The 13,521-nt window shown below is 41.6% G+C and overlaps 1 protein-coding gene across 3 annotated transcripts; it reads right to left on the bottom strand.

Moving 5' to 3' along the window:
- Window positions 1–341: 341 nt before the first annotated feature.
- Window positions 342–9,257, bottom strand: lrrc8da (leucine rich repeat containing 8 VRAC subunit Da). Of its 3 annotated transcripts, none has more exons than XM_034555603.1 (2): window positions 8,719–9,257; window positions 342–3,944 (listed from the first exon to the last, which is right to left on the bottom strand). In XM_034555603.1, the coding sequence occupies exon 2, from the start codon at window positions 3,919–3,921 to the stop codon at window positions 1,375–1,377; it is 2,547 nt and encodes an 848-aa protein (XP_034411494.1). In that variant the 5' UTR covers window positions 3,922–3,944; window positions 8,719–9,257; the 3' UTR covers window positions 342–1,374. The 3 variants fall into 3 exon arrangements, with proteins under 3 accessions (XP_034411494.1, XP_034411492.1, XP_034411495.1); XM_034555601.1 differs by having other exon boundaries at window positions 342–3,923; window positions 8,719–9,252; XM_034555604.1 differs by lacking the exon at window positions 8,719–9,257 and having other exon boundaries at window positions 342–3,344; window positions 3,415–3,610.
- Between the last annotated feature and the right edge of the window lie 4,264 nt (window positions 9,258–13,521).

Below are 13,521 nucleotides of genomic sequence, written 5' to 3'. Positions count from 1 at the left end.
GAATTCACTTCCCTTTCTCATTGCAGCATACTGTGTGTTCCAATAACCATACCATATTATTTAATATGCCAGTAAAAGATTTAGTATGTCCCAATACATAGTATGTCAAATGCCTAATGCAAAAAATATCGGTATGTCTTTCTCTATCCAGTCACATTTTGCAGTTCGCATGCCAGCATGCTTTTCTGGCTATTCTGACCCACAATCCTCAGTGCAGCAGATAAATGAGCAAGAGGGTGAAAGGGTGCCATCTGCGGTATGTACCGAAGTAAAAATAAAAAGTATGCGATTCTCAAGTGTTTTGTGGAGTGCGTCTGAAGTACATGAATAATGATTAGACATTCATCTAAAATCGTGTTTTATTGTGCCATAAAGCTGTGAACTTTGAGCATAGGATCACAAAGGTGGTACAGCAGCTCTGGAGAACACATACTGTATATATAAGCCTACATAGAAATACATTGAGAAGAATGAAGGCAGATGTCGTCATTGTTCAATTCTGACATGTTAAATAATTAGTCCTACCGGTTTTATTACACATTTAAAATTTCAAATCATGATTAAAAAGAGTTCCCTTTTATCAGCTCACGTTGGTCTAGGGACATGTTATCACAAAGGACATTCACCGATCTTTAAATCAATAGGTTTTCAATGTGCAAATGAATTACTAAAGGCCTTAGTATACAATCTCTACAACAGGAAGGTAAAGGTTAGTTTCTGGTGCTTAGCCTCCACCTGAGTTTTCAACTCTAAATGTATTCCTTTGGCTACAAGACTTTGAGAAAGATAAAGGTTACATGATTCAAATAAAGGTTAAAGTTACTGAGAAAAAAGGTGTTGCATTGTGTCCTCTTCTAAAACATATAGAAATCACTCTGTGGATAGTGTATGTATGAAAAACTGACAAGAAAACAAAGAAATATTCATTTTTGGCCTTTTGTTTGTGAAAGCCCTCACTGTAAAAAAAGAAAGAAAAGAAAAGCAGCAGTTAAGGCAAAAAGATTGTTCCCCATGGTTACAATTATACCTGAGTACAAACAATAATGATAAATCTACATACTGTGCCATTGGAGAAAACAGTTTTGGTCTATAGAGTATTACATAGAGAAGCTAGATGTATAATGTTTCATTACTCAAAGCTATGAAAAGCCTAAATGCCAAAAGGTTGCTGAATTACATACTCAGCAACAAGTAAAACTATCTGTACCATTTCTAATACAAAAGCAACTTAGACAACTCATTAAAATAATCAAGAAAATGCATTCATTTTTATGGATCTTATAATAATAATAATAATAATAATAAAGAGTCTACTCTTACATCTGTTACACAGGCTTGTCATGAACTCATGAACCACGAGTCGTAGTTTTTGTGCTATAAGCCACTCGTAAAGTTGGTCTCTCGGCTGAAGTTCTCCTTAACTTCCACAGGCAGTGCGTCAAAGAGATGGTCCTCCACAACCACGCCGCTTTTGCGCAGCAGGCGGCAGTTTCCCAGCTGGGCGGGCAGTCTGTCCAGACAGTTTCCTCTCAGCTCCAGCTGAGTGAGCTGGACCAGTTGGCCCACAATCTCTGGCAGCACGGTGAGCGCATTGTTCCCCAGACACAGCGTCTTGAGCTTGGAGCATCTGAACAGAGGCTTTGGCAGCACCTCCAGCTTGTTGGAGTTGATGGCCAAGTGCTGCAGATTGTGGAGGAGACCCACATCTGGAGGGAGCACCGCGATGGAGTTGTGGCCCACGTCCAAGTGCCGCAGTTTGGGTAGAGTGAACAAGGCCGGAGGCAGGGTCTCCAGTTTATTGTGAGAGAGGTGGAGAGCCTCCAGAGACTTGACCTGGCCAATGGAGGATGGGATGGTGATGATTTTGTTGTGCCACAGTTTAAGAACCGTCAGCCTCTTGAGATGCTGGAAGCTGATGATCTCCTCTATAGTTCGGATGTTGTTCGATTTCAGGTCGAGTTCCTGCAAGTTGGTCAAGCTGAAAATGGCGTGGGGAATCCTCTCCAGTTCGCAGGTGTGCAGCTCCAGTTCAATTAGATTTGTCATTTTTTTCAGACTATTTAGTACCATCAGTTTTGTACCATCATTGTGCACTATGAGCTTTATCAGATGTGGTGACAGCTCTGTGATGTTTGTCGGCATTTTTGTGAGGTTGCTCTTCAAGCATAATGTCTTTAAATGCCTCAAATCTCGCATGGACTCCAGACCAATCATTTTGTTATTCTCAGAGCTCAAGTTGCCGATCAGGTTAAGTTCCCTTAAACTCCTCAGCAAATACACCCATGCTGGGATCTCAGCAACATCAGTGAACTTGACATGAAGGCAGCGAAGATGGTCACGGAGGAAAGCAAACCCTGTTTGCTCTACTTTGGCCGGACAGTGGCAGAGATGCAGCTCCAGCAGGCTGGTCATTTGGGAGACCTTTGCTGAAAACCTCACCTCAGGAATCAGCTCCAGTTTCAGCACTTCCAAGTCTGTGAGGTCAAACACCGCATTCGGAAGACCAGAGAGCATGAAAAGATGCAGCTCCTGCTGGTCCAGTGCGTTACGGGTCACAAGCTGCCTGAGTTTTTCAAAGGTCCACTCGTGATTGAGGCTGATCTCCCTAAGCTTGTTTTCACTGACCTCGGACAAGAAGACACCAAAGCGTTTGGAATAGAGTTGGTCATACTGGTCAACCATGTGTAAGAGGAATGCAAAGTCATTTTTGACATCAGGAATGTCACTAAAGCTGCTCTCCTCCCGGACTTTCTCGAATGAGTACTCTTTCAGTGGTCGTCGAAACACCCAGAAGAGAGAGTACAAGCAAGCCATCCCGTAGATCAAAATCAAAGCCATGTAGCTAATAAGCAGCTTGTTCAGCATGAAAGCCATGTTGTGCGTACAGAAGAACTTTCTGTACCCTGTTAACTGTTTGATATCAGGTTCACAATCATGCTTAAAATGTATTTTAGCCAAAAAGGTTGAAGTGTAGGATAGTATCAAAATAAACTTGACAGTTTTGACAACAGTCTGTGCTACATAAAGCTTGTAGATGAAATCACTGTCCTCCACGTGAGCTCTGAATTTTCGTACTTTCTCAAACAAGGCTTTGGCCTGCTCCCCATCTTTCTTGTCCAGGATTGTCATACTACTTGGTACCTCTGCGATGGGCTTATCTGCAGAGAACTTTACCCCGAGCATGGGTGTGGATGAGTTGACATTTGTCCCGTCATCCTTCCCCTCTAAAGATACCTGCTTCGGTGCAGTGGAGGTGCCGGTCAACCGCTGTTTGTTCTCCTCGGAGTCCTCACAAGCTGTTTCAGACAAAGCCTTCGTAGTCCAGGGAGACTCAAAGCATCTACCTAGAATCGAGACAAAATGCTCAATCTTTGAGCTCGTTTTGGGGTATTTGAACCAGAAATTGCTACTGACCATGAGAACAATGGTGTGGATGAGTGTGAGGTAAGGAAAGTACTTGGAATACCAGGGCAAGGCAACATGGTAACATATTTGGTTGATGAAGATATATTGTTGAAAGTCCAGGTTGGTCCTGACCCCTGTCGGTTCTGGTTGATTGGAATATTTCCCTGCAGCTACAGCAGTGTGTTGGTGCGTGACATGGATCTCGTGGACAACTTCGTCCGGTAAGTCCTTAGTGACGAGGGGCATGGCGGTTGCCACGGTGGCTGCTGGTGAAGCTGCTTTCTGTGCGCTCTGCTGCGTGAACGAGTCAGGCTTAGCTCCCGAGGGGTCCTCCGGGTCCTCCAGACACGGAAGGCAGGCCACCTGGTCCTTGGTGATCTGCATGGTCATGGCGAATATGGCCAGCATGAGCATGACCAGCCCCAGGTAGTCCATGAAGACGTCCCACCATGGCTTCAGGATGCGGTACGTTGGCTGGATGTCATTCAGGGACGCAACCTCAGTGAGTGTGAACATCACTGCAACAGAGAGAGGAGAGTCTGTTAAATGTTAGTATGTAAGAAAAAGTCTTACAAATTAGATTTGATTAATCAATAAGTTGATCAACAGAAAATTAAGTGGCGACTATGTTGATATTCCACTCGTGGAACATGCTCTTGTCCCAGTTTCATCAATGTGAGGTGAAATTGCTGCTTATCTATCATTATAAACCAAATATAGCAACTTTAAAAACAGGGTTTACAAAGTGCTCTACATAGAAAGAAGCAAGGCAAAACATAACGTCAATACAAGTAAACATTTCAGAAATACAGGAGGCAAAGGAGACCATGCCATATAGGCAATGAAGACAATAGAGGAATAGAAAAATACAAGGAAAGTAATTGCTGCCCTTTCACTTCCAGTGATCTTCTCGGAAAAAAAAATAAAAAAAATAAAAAAATAACATGAGTTTCTAGAGCCCAAACCTACACAAGGAGTTCGAGCTTTCTTGGTCAAATCCAAAGCAGGTTGCCAAAAGTGGAAAGCTAGAAACACATTTGAAACCACCAGCTGTACAAGGTGTGAATGTGTAACTGTGACGGCACCGCTGAGTGTTAGTGTTCTCCATCAGTTCATCTTGGTGTGCTACATTCAACTCTTTACAGTGTAGTTTCATTCAGCATTGTTTGAATGATGTTTAAGCACACGGTCCAGATTGTGCTGAATCCAGACTTATTGTTTACATGTTGTTACTGGAACACTCTACCAACTGCCCTGACTCACTTAGACGTTTGGCACTTATGGGTTTCATTTAGGGAATCAGAGTTTTCTAATTTAGTGGAAGTGGAGTTTACTTGTATCATCTTTCATCTATTTACTGCTTCTAATCCACACAAAACACAATGATTCATGTGATTCTAGGAATAAGTAAATGGTCTGTCCTGCACTGAAATAGTTCTGCAACACATGTTCAATATTTCATACTGTACTATGCGCTGAGGCAGATGCCCCATTGAACCGCACTCCAAAAAGGAGGTAGTTCTGAACATTGCATGCAAGAAGATCTACTTTTTACTTTATATAAAAGAAGTAATATAAAAATATATAACGTCAAACTCCATCTTTCTTTTAATAAACTATGTTAGATGCTTCAATTGGTAGTAACCGAAAGCGTTTAACTTGTACGTACTTGTAAAAAAGTCACACTATAATTTGCAGAAATTTGGGGGTGACGCCCTTAAAGGTTATGGGACATGCTAACAGTTGGTGACTCCCAGAGGCGTTATCTTTAAAAGCCAGCAGTAAGAGATCATACATTTATGGCCAATAGGTTTGCCTGTGTATAAATCATAATATATTGATATCTTGAACTTCTTTCTCACACCTAAAAATAACTTTATTTCAGATCAGTTAAGTTTCAGTTCATCACTGAGATCCATCAGCCACGAACAAGCATTTAATATGCGGAGGAGCAAATGGCTCCTGCACATTATTCATGGGGGTCTCAATCATCGGCAAAAGGTTACAAAGGTCTTTCAATGCAATTTTTATTCTGCAAATGTAGAATTTCAGACAGCTAACTTGTTCATTGTTTTTGACCAAATTTACCAGAAAATGTCTGATTTATTAATCAAATATCAACATAAGCCTAAAAAAATACATTGTTTGTCCTCACATGTATTGCCCCATCTTATTACTGCTGGGCTATACAAAGTCAGTTAAACTTAAACTTAAAAGGCATTCCTTCTTTCACTGTGACGAGAAAGCCATCTGTCATGGTCACACTATATAGAGCAGCACACATGGTGGTCACTGTAAAGCCGGGGTTATACTGGTGTTTTCCTCTACTATGACATTCAATTAATGTCTTTTTCACAGAAGGCATCTTGACATGCCACGGGAGAGAATTATTAAATGAATGATGGCTGAATGATTATGGACTAGCTTAATGATCTATCTGGAGAATGCAGCAGCGCAGGTGATGTTTGTGTATGGCAACAGTGACAAAGTTGATAGGGGCTCCACAGTGGGGTGTAACGACCAACCCTCCCCCAGTCTCTTCTCACTTAGCAGAGGCAACACATCTAAACAGCCTGTGAAAAAAAAGAGGCTTAGTGTGTGTGGGGGTGGGGGGGCAGGAGCAGAACAGTCCCCTTCCTCCACAATGCTGCCTTGTACAGACTGAATCAAACTGACAACACCATGTGATAGTACCCACTGTACTACCTGTTAAGTATTATTTCATTAAGATAAATTAATGAGTTTTAGGATGGCAACAATTTAGTGTAAACTAAGTTAAAGCCAGGTCTGGGCTCCAGACAGCAAGGAAATTGGTCCCAGACTGGGCAAGCGGAAAACAGGCGAGATTGCTTATTTTTTATTCATTTATTGTTGGGTAGACTATTTTAACACTAGAGGCAGTTCTCGAAATAGACCGGCACTTTAACATTTTACTCTTGTGCACACCCAGGCCCGTAGAGATCACCCCCGCAGCCCCTGCACTGCGGGGGGGCCTCGCAGTGACAGGGGGCATCGCATGGCAATTTTTTTTTTTAATCCAACACTAGCCAGCGCACTCGGCCGTATTGCGGCTAAGTGTCGACTGACTCGGCTGTGTTCCGGCTCGATGCGGCCAAATGTGAGCCACCTTTGGCACATTTCACTGTTGCCATGTCTGGCCCAGGTGTAGCTGTTACGGACATGGGCAGATTCTGTGTGAGACATGGCAACCGGTTTATCGGCTGCCGAATCTGGGCCGAATAATGTAATAAATAAATAATATTACATTACGTAATAACATTAAGATATCCCTCAAAGTTGTCTCTCTCATATAAAGCTACACAATAAAAAAAGTATTTTAAACTGGCTTTATAAGTTTTGAATAATAGTTGTAAAGGCAATCGTAACAGGCAACCACTAGGGTCTCCTGCTACGCGGACTGGTGTTATTGTTGGGCCGCGGTGTATTCTGGGAGAACTATGAGGAAATGCCAAACTTCCCAACATTACAAGTCTTTTTCGACCAGCTGGTGAAGGATGCACTCATCTGCCAGAAGAGACGGGTATTGTACTGTTTGCTATAGCTAACATTACCACGTAGCTAACGTTATACTTTGACAGCTGTAATGCTCTCTCTATGTGTTGTGCTTGAAAATACATTAACCTTATTAAACCTATGCTCTCACTATACCCCCTGCGCCCATTATCGGACACGTTTCCTTAATTATCTCCACAACCACATCGTTGTTTAACTTCATTTCACGTTGTCCAACACTGCAACCCTTTTGAGAAGACAACGGCTCTGTACAAAATAATACAAGTAACCGTTAAGTAAGAAAGGTCATTTTCCAAGCTAAAACTGATCAAAACATATCTCAGAAGCTCCATGTCACAAGAGAGGCTGTCAGGTGTGGCCATCCTTAGCATAGAGAATAAACGTGAGCGCAGTTTAGATGTAAAGAGCGTGGTTAAAGACTTTGCACACAGATTTGCTAAAAGACGCGCACATGTGTATTCAAATTCAAACCTGTAGAAAGTAGCCTACCGGTGTATCGACTATGTAGGCATATTTGTTATGTTGTTGTAACATATGTTCTGTTTGAGCTGTTTGATAGGCCCTAGCATATGTTTTGTTTCTGTTGGAATACATTTGTTCTCTGTTTGAGCTGTTTTTTCTGATTGAATAAATTTCCCTCAAAAGAAAAGCTTGGGTCCTGTTCGTTTATCTTTGGATAATGACCGCCGGACAATACATTATCCCTTACATATGGGGGGGAGGGAGGGGGGCCCTCTCAGGGTTATTCTGCAGGGGGGCCTCATGTGTTTCCGTTACGGCACTGTGCACACCGTGACTTTTTTCTCGTGCACCGGCACTTCTCTCAAGCTGCCAGTACTGTTTTCATGCCTTCTTCATATAACTAATTAAATGTTTAATGATATTATGTACAATAATAACATAATTATTGTTTGTCTTTAAGCTTTTGGAGTGTTATATATAATACTATTACTGTTCCAAAATGATGTACAATTGCAAGTAGTGGGAGGACCCCGAAAAACAATATTTAGTGCCTATTATTTACCATAGAAATTCAGAATGTATCTCTTTATCCTGCTGCATCATATGTCCGACCATCCTGAATTTGACACCGCTATAAGCCCTAAATGAACCGCTCGGGCTGAAGTTGAACGCATGGCTGTACGCATCCTATAATATATCGATCACAGAGCGATACTACAGGCTACAAATAACACAGGGAAGCACTTTAAGTATTAACACCATGGGTAAATATACAAATACAACACAATAACCCTATATAGTTTCAGTTAGAATATTATAGGAGTATTTTTGGCCGACCATAAAAGATGTAAAGCCCAAGTATACTAATAACCATAACATCCCAACTGATTGACAGACACAGTATAACATGCTCAATTAAATAATAAATAGATAGGAATAAGTAGCAAGAGGTTGCTGATGCCGGCCGATAGACACGCCACCATGTGCATAAGGGAAGTGCTGGCCCTTCTATGTTTCTACTTCAAGCACAGAGGAAATAAGACACGTCTGTAGTTGGGTGATGAACCGCTTTTTTCCCCTCACGTGAGGAGTTCTTCGGCAGTAAGTTACCCGGTGAACATGTGCAAATTGAGAATGAGCATATCTCCACGGTGTTAAACATTCACACCAGGTAACCGGGTTCTTATCTGGAAATCATTATCTGCTCGGCCACGCGGGGAGAAACAGTATCAGCCCGGTTATTGATTATTAATAAAAAAAGGGATATCGTTAGTTTAAAGTATACATTGAAAACATAGTTAAGGGAACTATACTTACTGCCTGTGCGGCGTTATCTCAATCCAATTATTTCTTCCTCAGCCTGCATGCCACTTTTCGCTCCGCTCGTCAGGTGCGCCTCTAACCTGATTTCTCAGACCCGTTAAAAAACGGTCTGAATGACGCCGCTGAGTAAAACAAAGCCCCGAAGAACATTTGTTCGTGACAGCGCCTATTGTCGTCTACATCCCTCATACCTGAGCCCCGGGAAGCAGAGCCGGCTGCCTGGCTGTATGTTTGACAATATGCGCAGAAAGACATCCAGTTCAATGTATTTCTAAGAAAAGGCAGATCCAATATGGAGCCGTACGGACCGCTGTTGTGGGTGTTATGGATGCTTCTCATTGGAGGACGACGTTACGCCAACATCCCGAAGACACGGCCTGCTAGCTTATCTGATGTTGCATTCAAGTCCTATGGGAAAAGGTGAAACAGACAGAGCGACACGTCCAACGGCTGAGCTGAAATGGGCTGAAAGTACGCATTTTACCCACATTATTAGCCGCGCAGTGACTCAAGCGCTCCGCAGGCCGACGCTCAGTCACATACGCACTTACGCAACCCGGAGAGGAAAAATCGATATATTGTTCGTTTTTTTCCCCCAGAACAAAAAGTACACATATATGAGACCATTAAAATGGCCGTGAAGAAGAGACTGCTTTTCACAAAGACGAACGTAGAGTTATGGGACCAAATTATGGAATAGACGACGGGGTCACCAGTGGGGTTACACTTACTGTGGTAGCGTTACAGTAAGCTAGGCTACGCGTATATGCTCATAATATCAGTAAATTAAGTATTCAGCGACTGGAGAAAAAAAGAACAAGATGTGTTTCAGACTAAAAACACGAGGAGAATGCTTTAAAAAATGAGCGTGGCAGAAATGCCAACTGAAAACGGAGCTCTCGTGTCTACCTTCTTCCTAGTGTTACATGAACGCAGCACAAGCTTCTCCCTCTTTGTTTCAGTGTACCAGACACCACATGCATCGTGGTGTTGAAATAACTTTGCTGACTAATTAGGAATTCACGAATTTGCCTTTTGTACACATGCCACGTATTTGACACGATGCCTTGTGTTTGTTACAGTACAACTAAATGTTATTAGCATGTGCAACATTGTTAATTTTATTTGTATGTCTATCTATATCCTCTATATCCTCTTTATATAATTATCTATCTATCTATCTATCTATCTATCTATCTATCTATCTATCTATCTATCTATCTATCTATCTATCTATCTATCTATCTATCTATCTATCTATCTATCTATCTATCTATCTATCTATATATCTATCTATCTATCTATCTATCTATCTATCTGTATTATTAGTATTGAGAAACTCAACAGTCAATAGGACCCTGTGTGCTGAAGCCATGCATCATTTCCAGCTCTTTCTGGATTTGGTTGATGATGCACTGGGTGGAGGAAGTGTCTCCTCAGTTGCAACCCATACAGGTTTCAACCGGTCCTGGGCTGCTGGCTGCAAGCACTCTGTTCTTGCTCATGCTACCCTTGTACTTTGAAAGAAAGAGGGGGGGGGGGGAAGAAAAGCAGGTAGTGGGGGCGTGTCGTGCCATAGTCTGGCAGGTTACAAGATCAGATGTGGAGGTTGTGTGTGACCATACATAAACACAGGCAGCACAATGATTGTTGCTGTGTTCTTTACAGGCTCTACAACAAATGTTTTTGCAATAGAGCCAAATGTTTGCTTAGAGTTGAGTCAGGCAGTCTTTTGATAGGTGAGTTCGTAGTGGCTCTCTTTAAGAATCACAAACAAAGACAGGGTAGACAAAGTGAAGGAGAAAAGAAGTAGATTAGTGGATGTGAACCCACTTAACTTGATTTGAGCCTGATGAATTCTTTTCAGACAGTTTCCTGTAATTCCCTCTACAACTTGTTGCCACAACATTATATGCTGTACAGTTTTATATGATATAAATGCTGATATTAATTTAGTTAATGACCTTATAGCATTAGTAATACTTCTAATGACACTGATTCTGATTCCTATAACCTACAGATGTTTGTCTGACTGCGGCAGGACCTATGGTTGGCGTGGTGAGATAAGGGCAAGGAAAAAGGTATAAAGATGTAATGGTTTGGTTTGTTGTCATACTGGGTGGCAGTGGGAACAGTGGTTGGACAGTATGGGGTTTCCTGGGGGTAATGGGATCAACAGCTGGGGACCACAGATACCCCTGGCAACCAGCTCAGTGTGTTGAGAATTGCCTCAATGAGATATAAATAATTCACCATGGACCGCCCTCTCTGATTTGTAAAGAATACGCTGGGTTGTATCATACTAACAAAGATTAGCTGGTGGATTAAATAAACACCAGATATGCACACGTGAGTTCTATGTGTGGAAGTAGCAACAAAATGCACCACCTTTCAATTTCAGGCCGAAGCCACAAACCAACAACATACCCAAACAAACATGTTCCTATGGTAATTCATTTCCTGTTAGCACCAGTTTTCTCACCCAAACAACCAGTGAAAAAAAATATTTCTGTATTACATCAAGTGTGTGTACCAGTGTGGGTCGAATAACACACACTACTCCACATGTTTGCATAAGCGGTTTGCTTGCATGTGTGGATCCTTTGTTATTACTTAACACACAGTGAACCACCAGTCCTGGGTCCTCTCCTCTTCTCTCTTTGCACCAACTCTCTCGGCTCTGTAATTCGCTCGCATAGCTTCTCCTACCATAGCTACATCGATGACACCCAACTGATCCTCTCGTTTCCCCAATCTGGAACACAGGTAGCAACACAAATCTCTGCCTGTCTGACTGACATCTCTAAGTGTATGTCCGCACACCACCTGAAAATTAACCCTGCCAAGACTGAACTACTTTTCCTACAACTCAGTGTTGGCCCTGACTCCGACTGCCAGGAACCTCGGTGTGACACTTGACAGTCAACTCTCCCTGACTGCCATCATTACCACAACAACACGCTCCTGTAGGTACATGCTGTACAACATCAGGAGAATACAACCCCTTGTAAGTCGCTTTGGATAAAAGCGTCATGTAATGAAGAATGATGATGTACTGTGATATGCTGTTGCTGTAGGGCAGCGGCTGAGGCATCGAGGTAGCTAGTACTGTGTGTGTTTGAATGTGTGTTTGAGACAAAGAAAGAGCCCCGGAGAACACATCTGACTCCGGCATAGTGATCTCTGCATGCCTTTGTTTTGTTTGATATATCTGTGATATCGCTCATGCTGGGACTTGTTACTGTTTATGCAGGTTTAGTTTAGTTTCCACAGTCTTGCTCAGTCCAGCAGCAGTTTTGTATCATTAATGGTATCAGAAAACATGCATGAAAGATATGTGAATGCTTCTCAGGGTAACTTCAGATGAATCAGTTGCAAAAGTGTAGCAAAAAGAAAAAATGGCTTGTGGGGCACACCTTTCCCCTACATTATTTCCAAATCAGAAGCTGTACATTTTTCACACATGTCCATCTCCACCTGCTCTACAAAAAAGCCTCTCAGACCCCTAAACTCCGCCTACTTAGATTTTCCGCCATTTTGAATTTTGTAAAAAACACAATTTGTCCTACACACTGGGTCCGAATCATACACAAATTTCTTTCCATCATAATTGAAGCCAGATCACCTACAATATGTCAACCGTTTTTTGATATCTCATTGTGTCCCGCCGGCACCCCCGACTGGCACGAATGAGCGAGGACCCGTTCATTGCTGCTCGCAGCTTTAATTTGCTTTTGTTTTCACCAGGCCATAATTATTTGTATTGGGCCCAGACATCCACATCACTATGAGCTGCCAACACTTGACAGACGTCAGATAAGGTTGCCCACATACTGAATACTCAGAAAAATCTGCCGAAGCGCCGTGGTAGATTGAGTCTCATTTTATTATTCAAACAAGTATGATCTCAATGTTATACATTTCAGTATGTTTGACCACTGAGAGAAAGATCTGTGCCAAATGATCTGTCCATAAAATCTCATCACAGCAATAAGTCAGTTATGTAGCTCCACCTGCTGTTGTCCTGATGCACACTCTCACTCTGGACTTCTACTGTAATGATAATGCATTACAACCATCCAGTTAACTTCAATTACCAAATAAATTTTAGGAAGAAATAGGTTTATAGAAATACATTTAATTTGCTTTACATGCTATCATATGTGTTATTCATGTAGTTATTTCATTGATATACAATTTGTCAACGGACGTAGATGTGTCATTCTGTTGCCACAAAACCTAACCAAATCAAGTGACTCTTTGTGTCATTGCGTGGTTTCCTTCACAGGCCGGGGAAGTATGACACAGAGGAGCAGTCACACACTGGTACAGAGTCAGAGACACAGGCTGGCACTCTCAGACAGCAATATCACATGCAGTCAAGAAGTTGTAAACAATCATTTGTCATGATAAATGAAAGCATTAATCTTCTTGTGTATATATATATATATATTTATTCTGCCTGTGTGTACATATTATTGTATATTGTATATATTATTCAGCTAACGTAGACTGTTTACTGTTCTATTTACTGTTGTTATATTTGATCCTACTATGTCTTGTGTGCACTTTACCCCTTTGCTGCTGTAATCCTGTAAATTTAGGGACTAATAAAGGATTATCTTATTTTATCGTATCATATATATATAAATAAATATATATATAACCTAAACTAATCTATGTTATATATAACATAGAAACACATAATCTATAATGGTTTTGTGTTTCCATGTAGCATAACCACACTGACATCTAATTTCATATTCTGGTGAAATCTCTCTCTCTCTCTCTCTCTCT

Source organism: Cyclopterus lumpus, chromosome 17, assembly GCF_009769545.1.
Source record: "Cyclopterus lumpus isolate fCycLum1 chromosome 17, fCycLum1.pri, whole genome shotgun sequence".
NCBI classification, from domain to species: Eukaryota; Metazoa; Chordata; class Actinopteri; order Perciformes; family Cyclopteridae; genus Cyclopterus; species Cyclopterus lumpus.
Note: the sequence above shows the minus strand (reverse complement) of the source record. Positions and strands in the feature narration are given on the sequence as shown.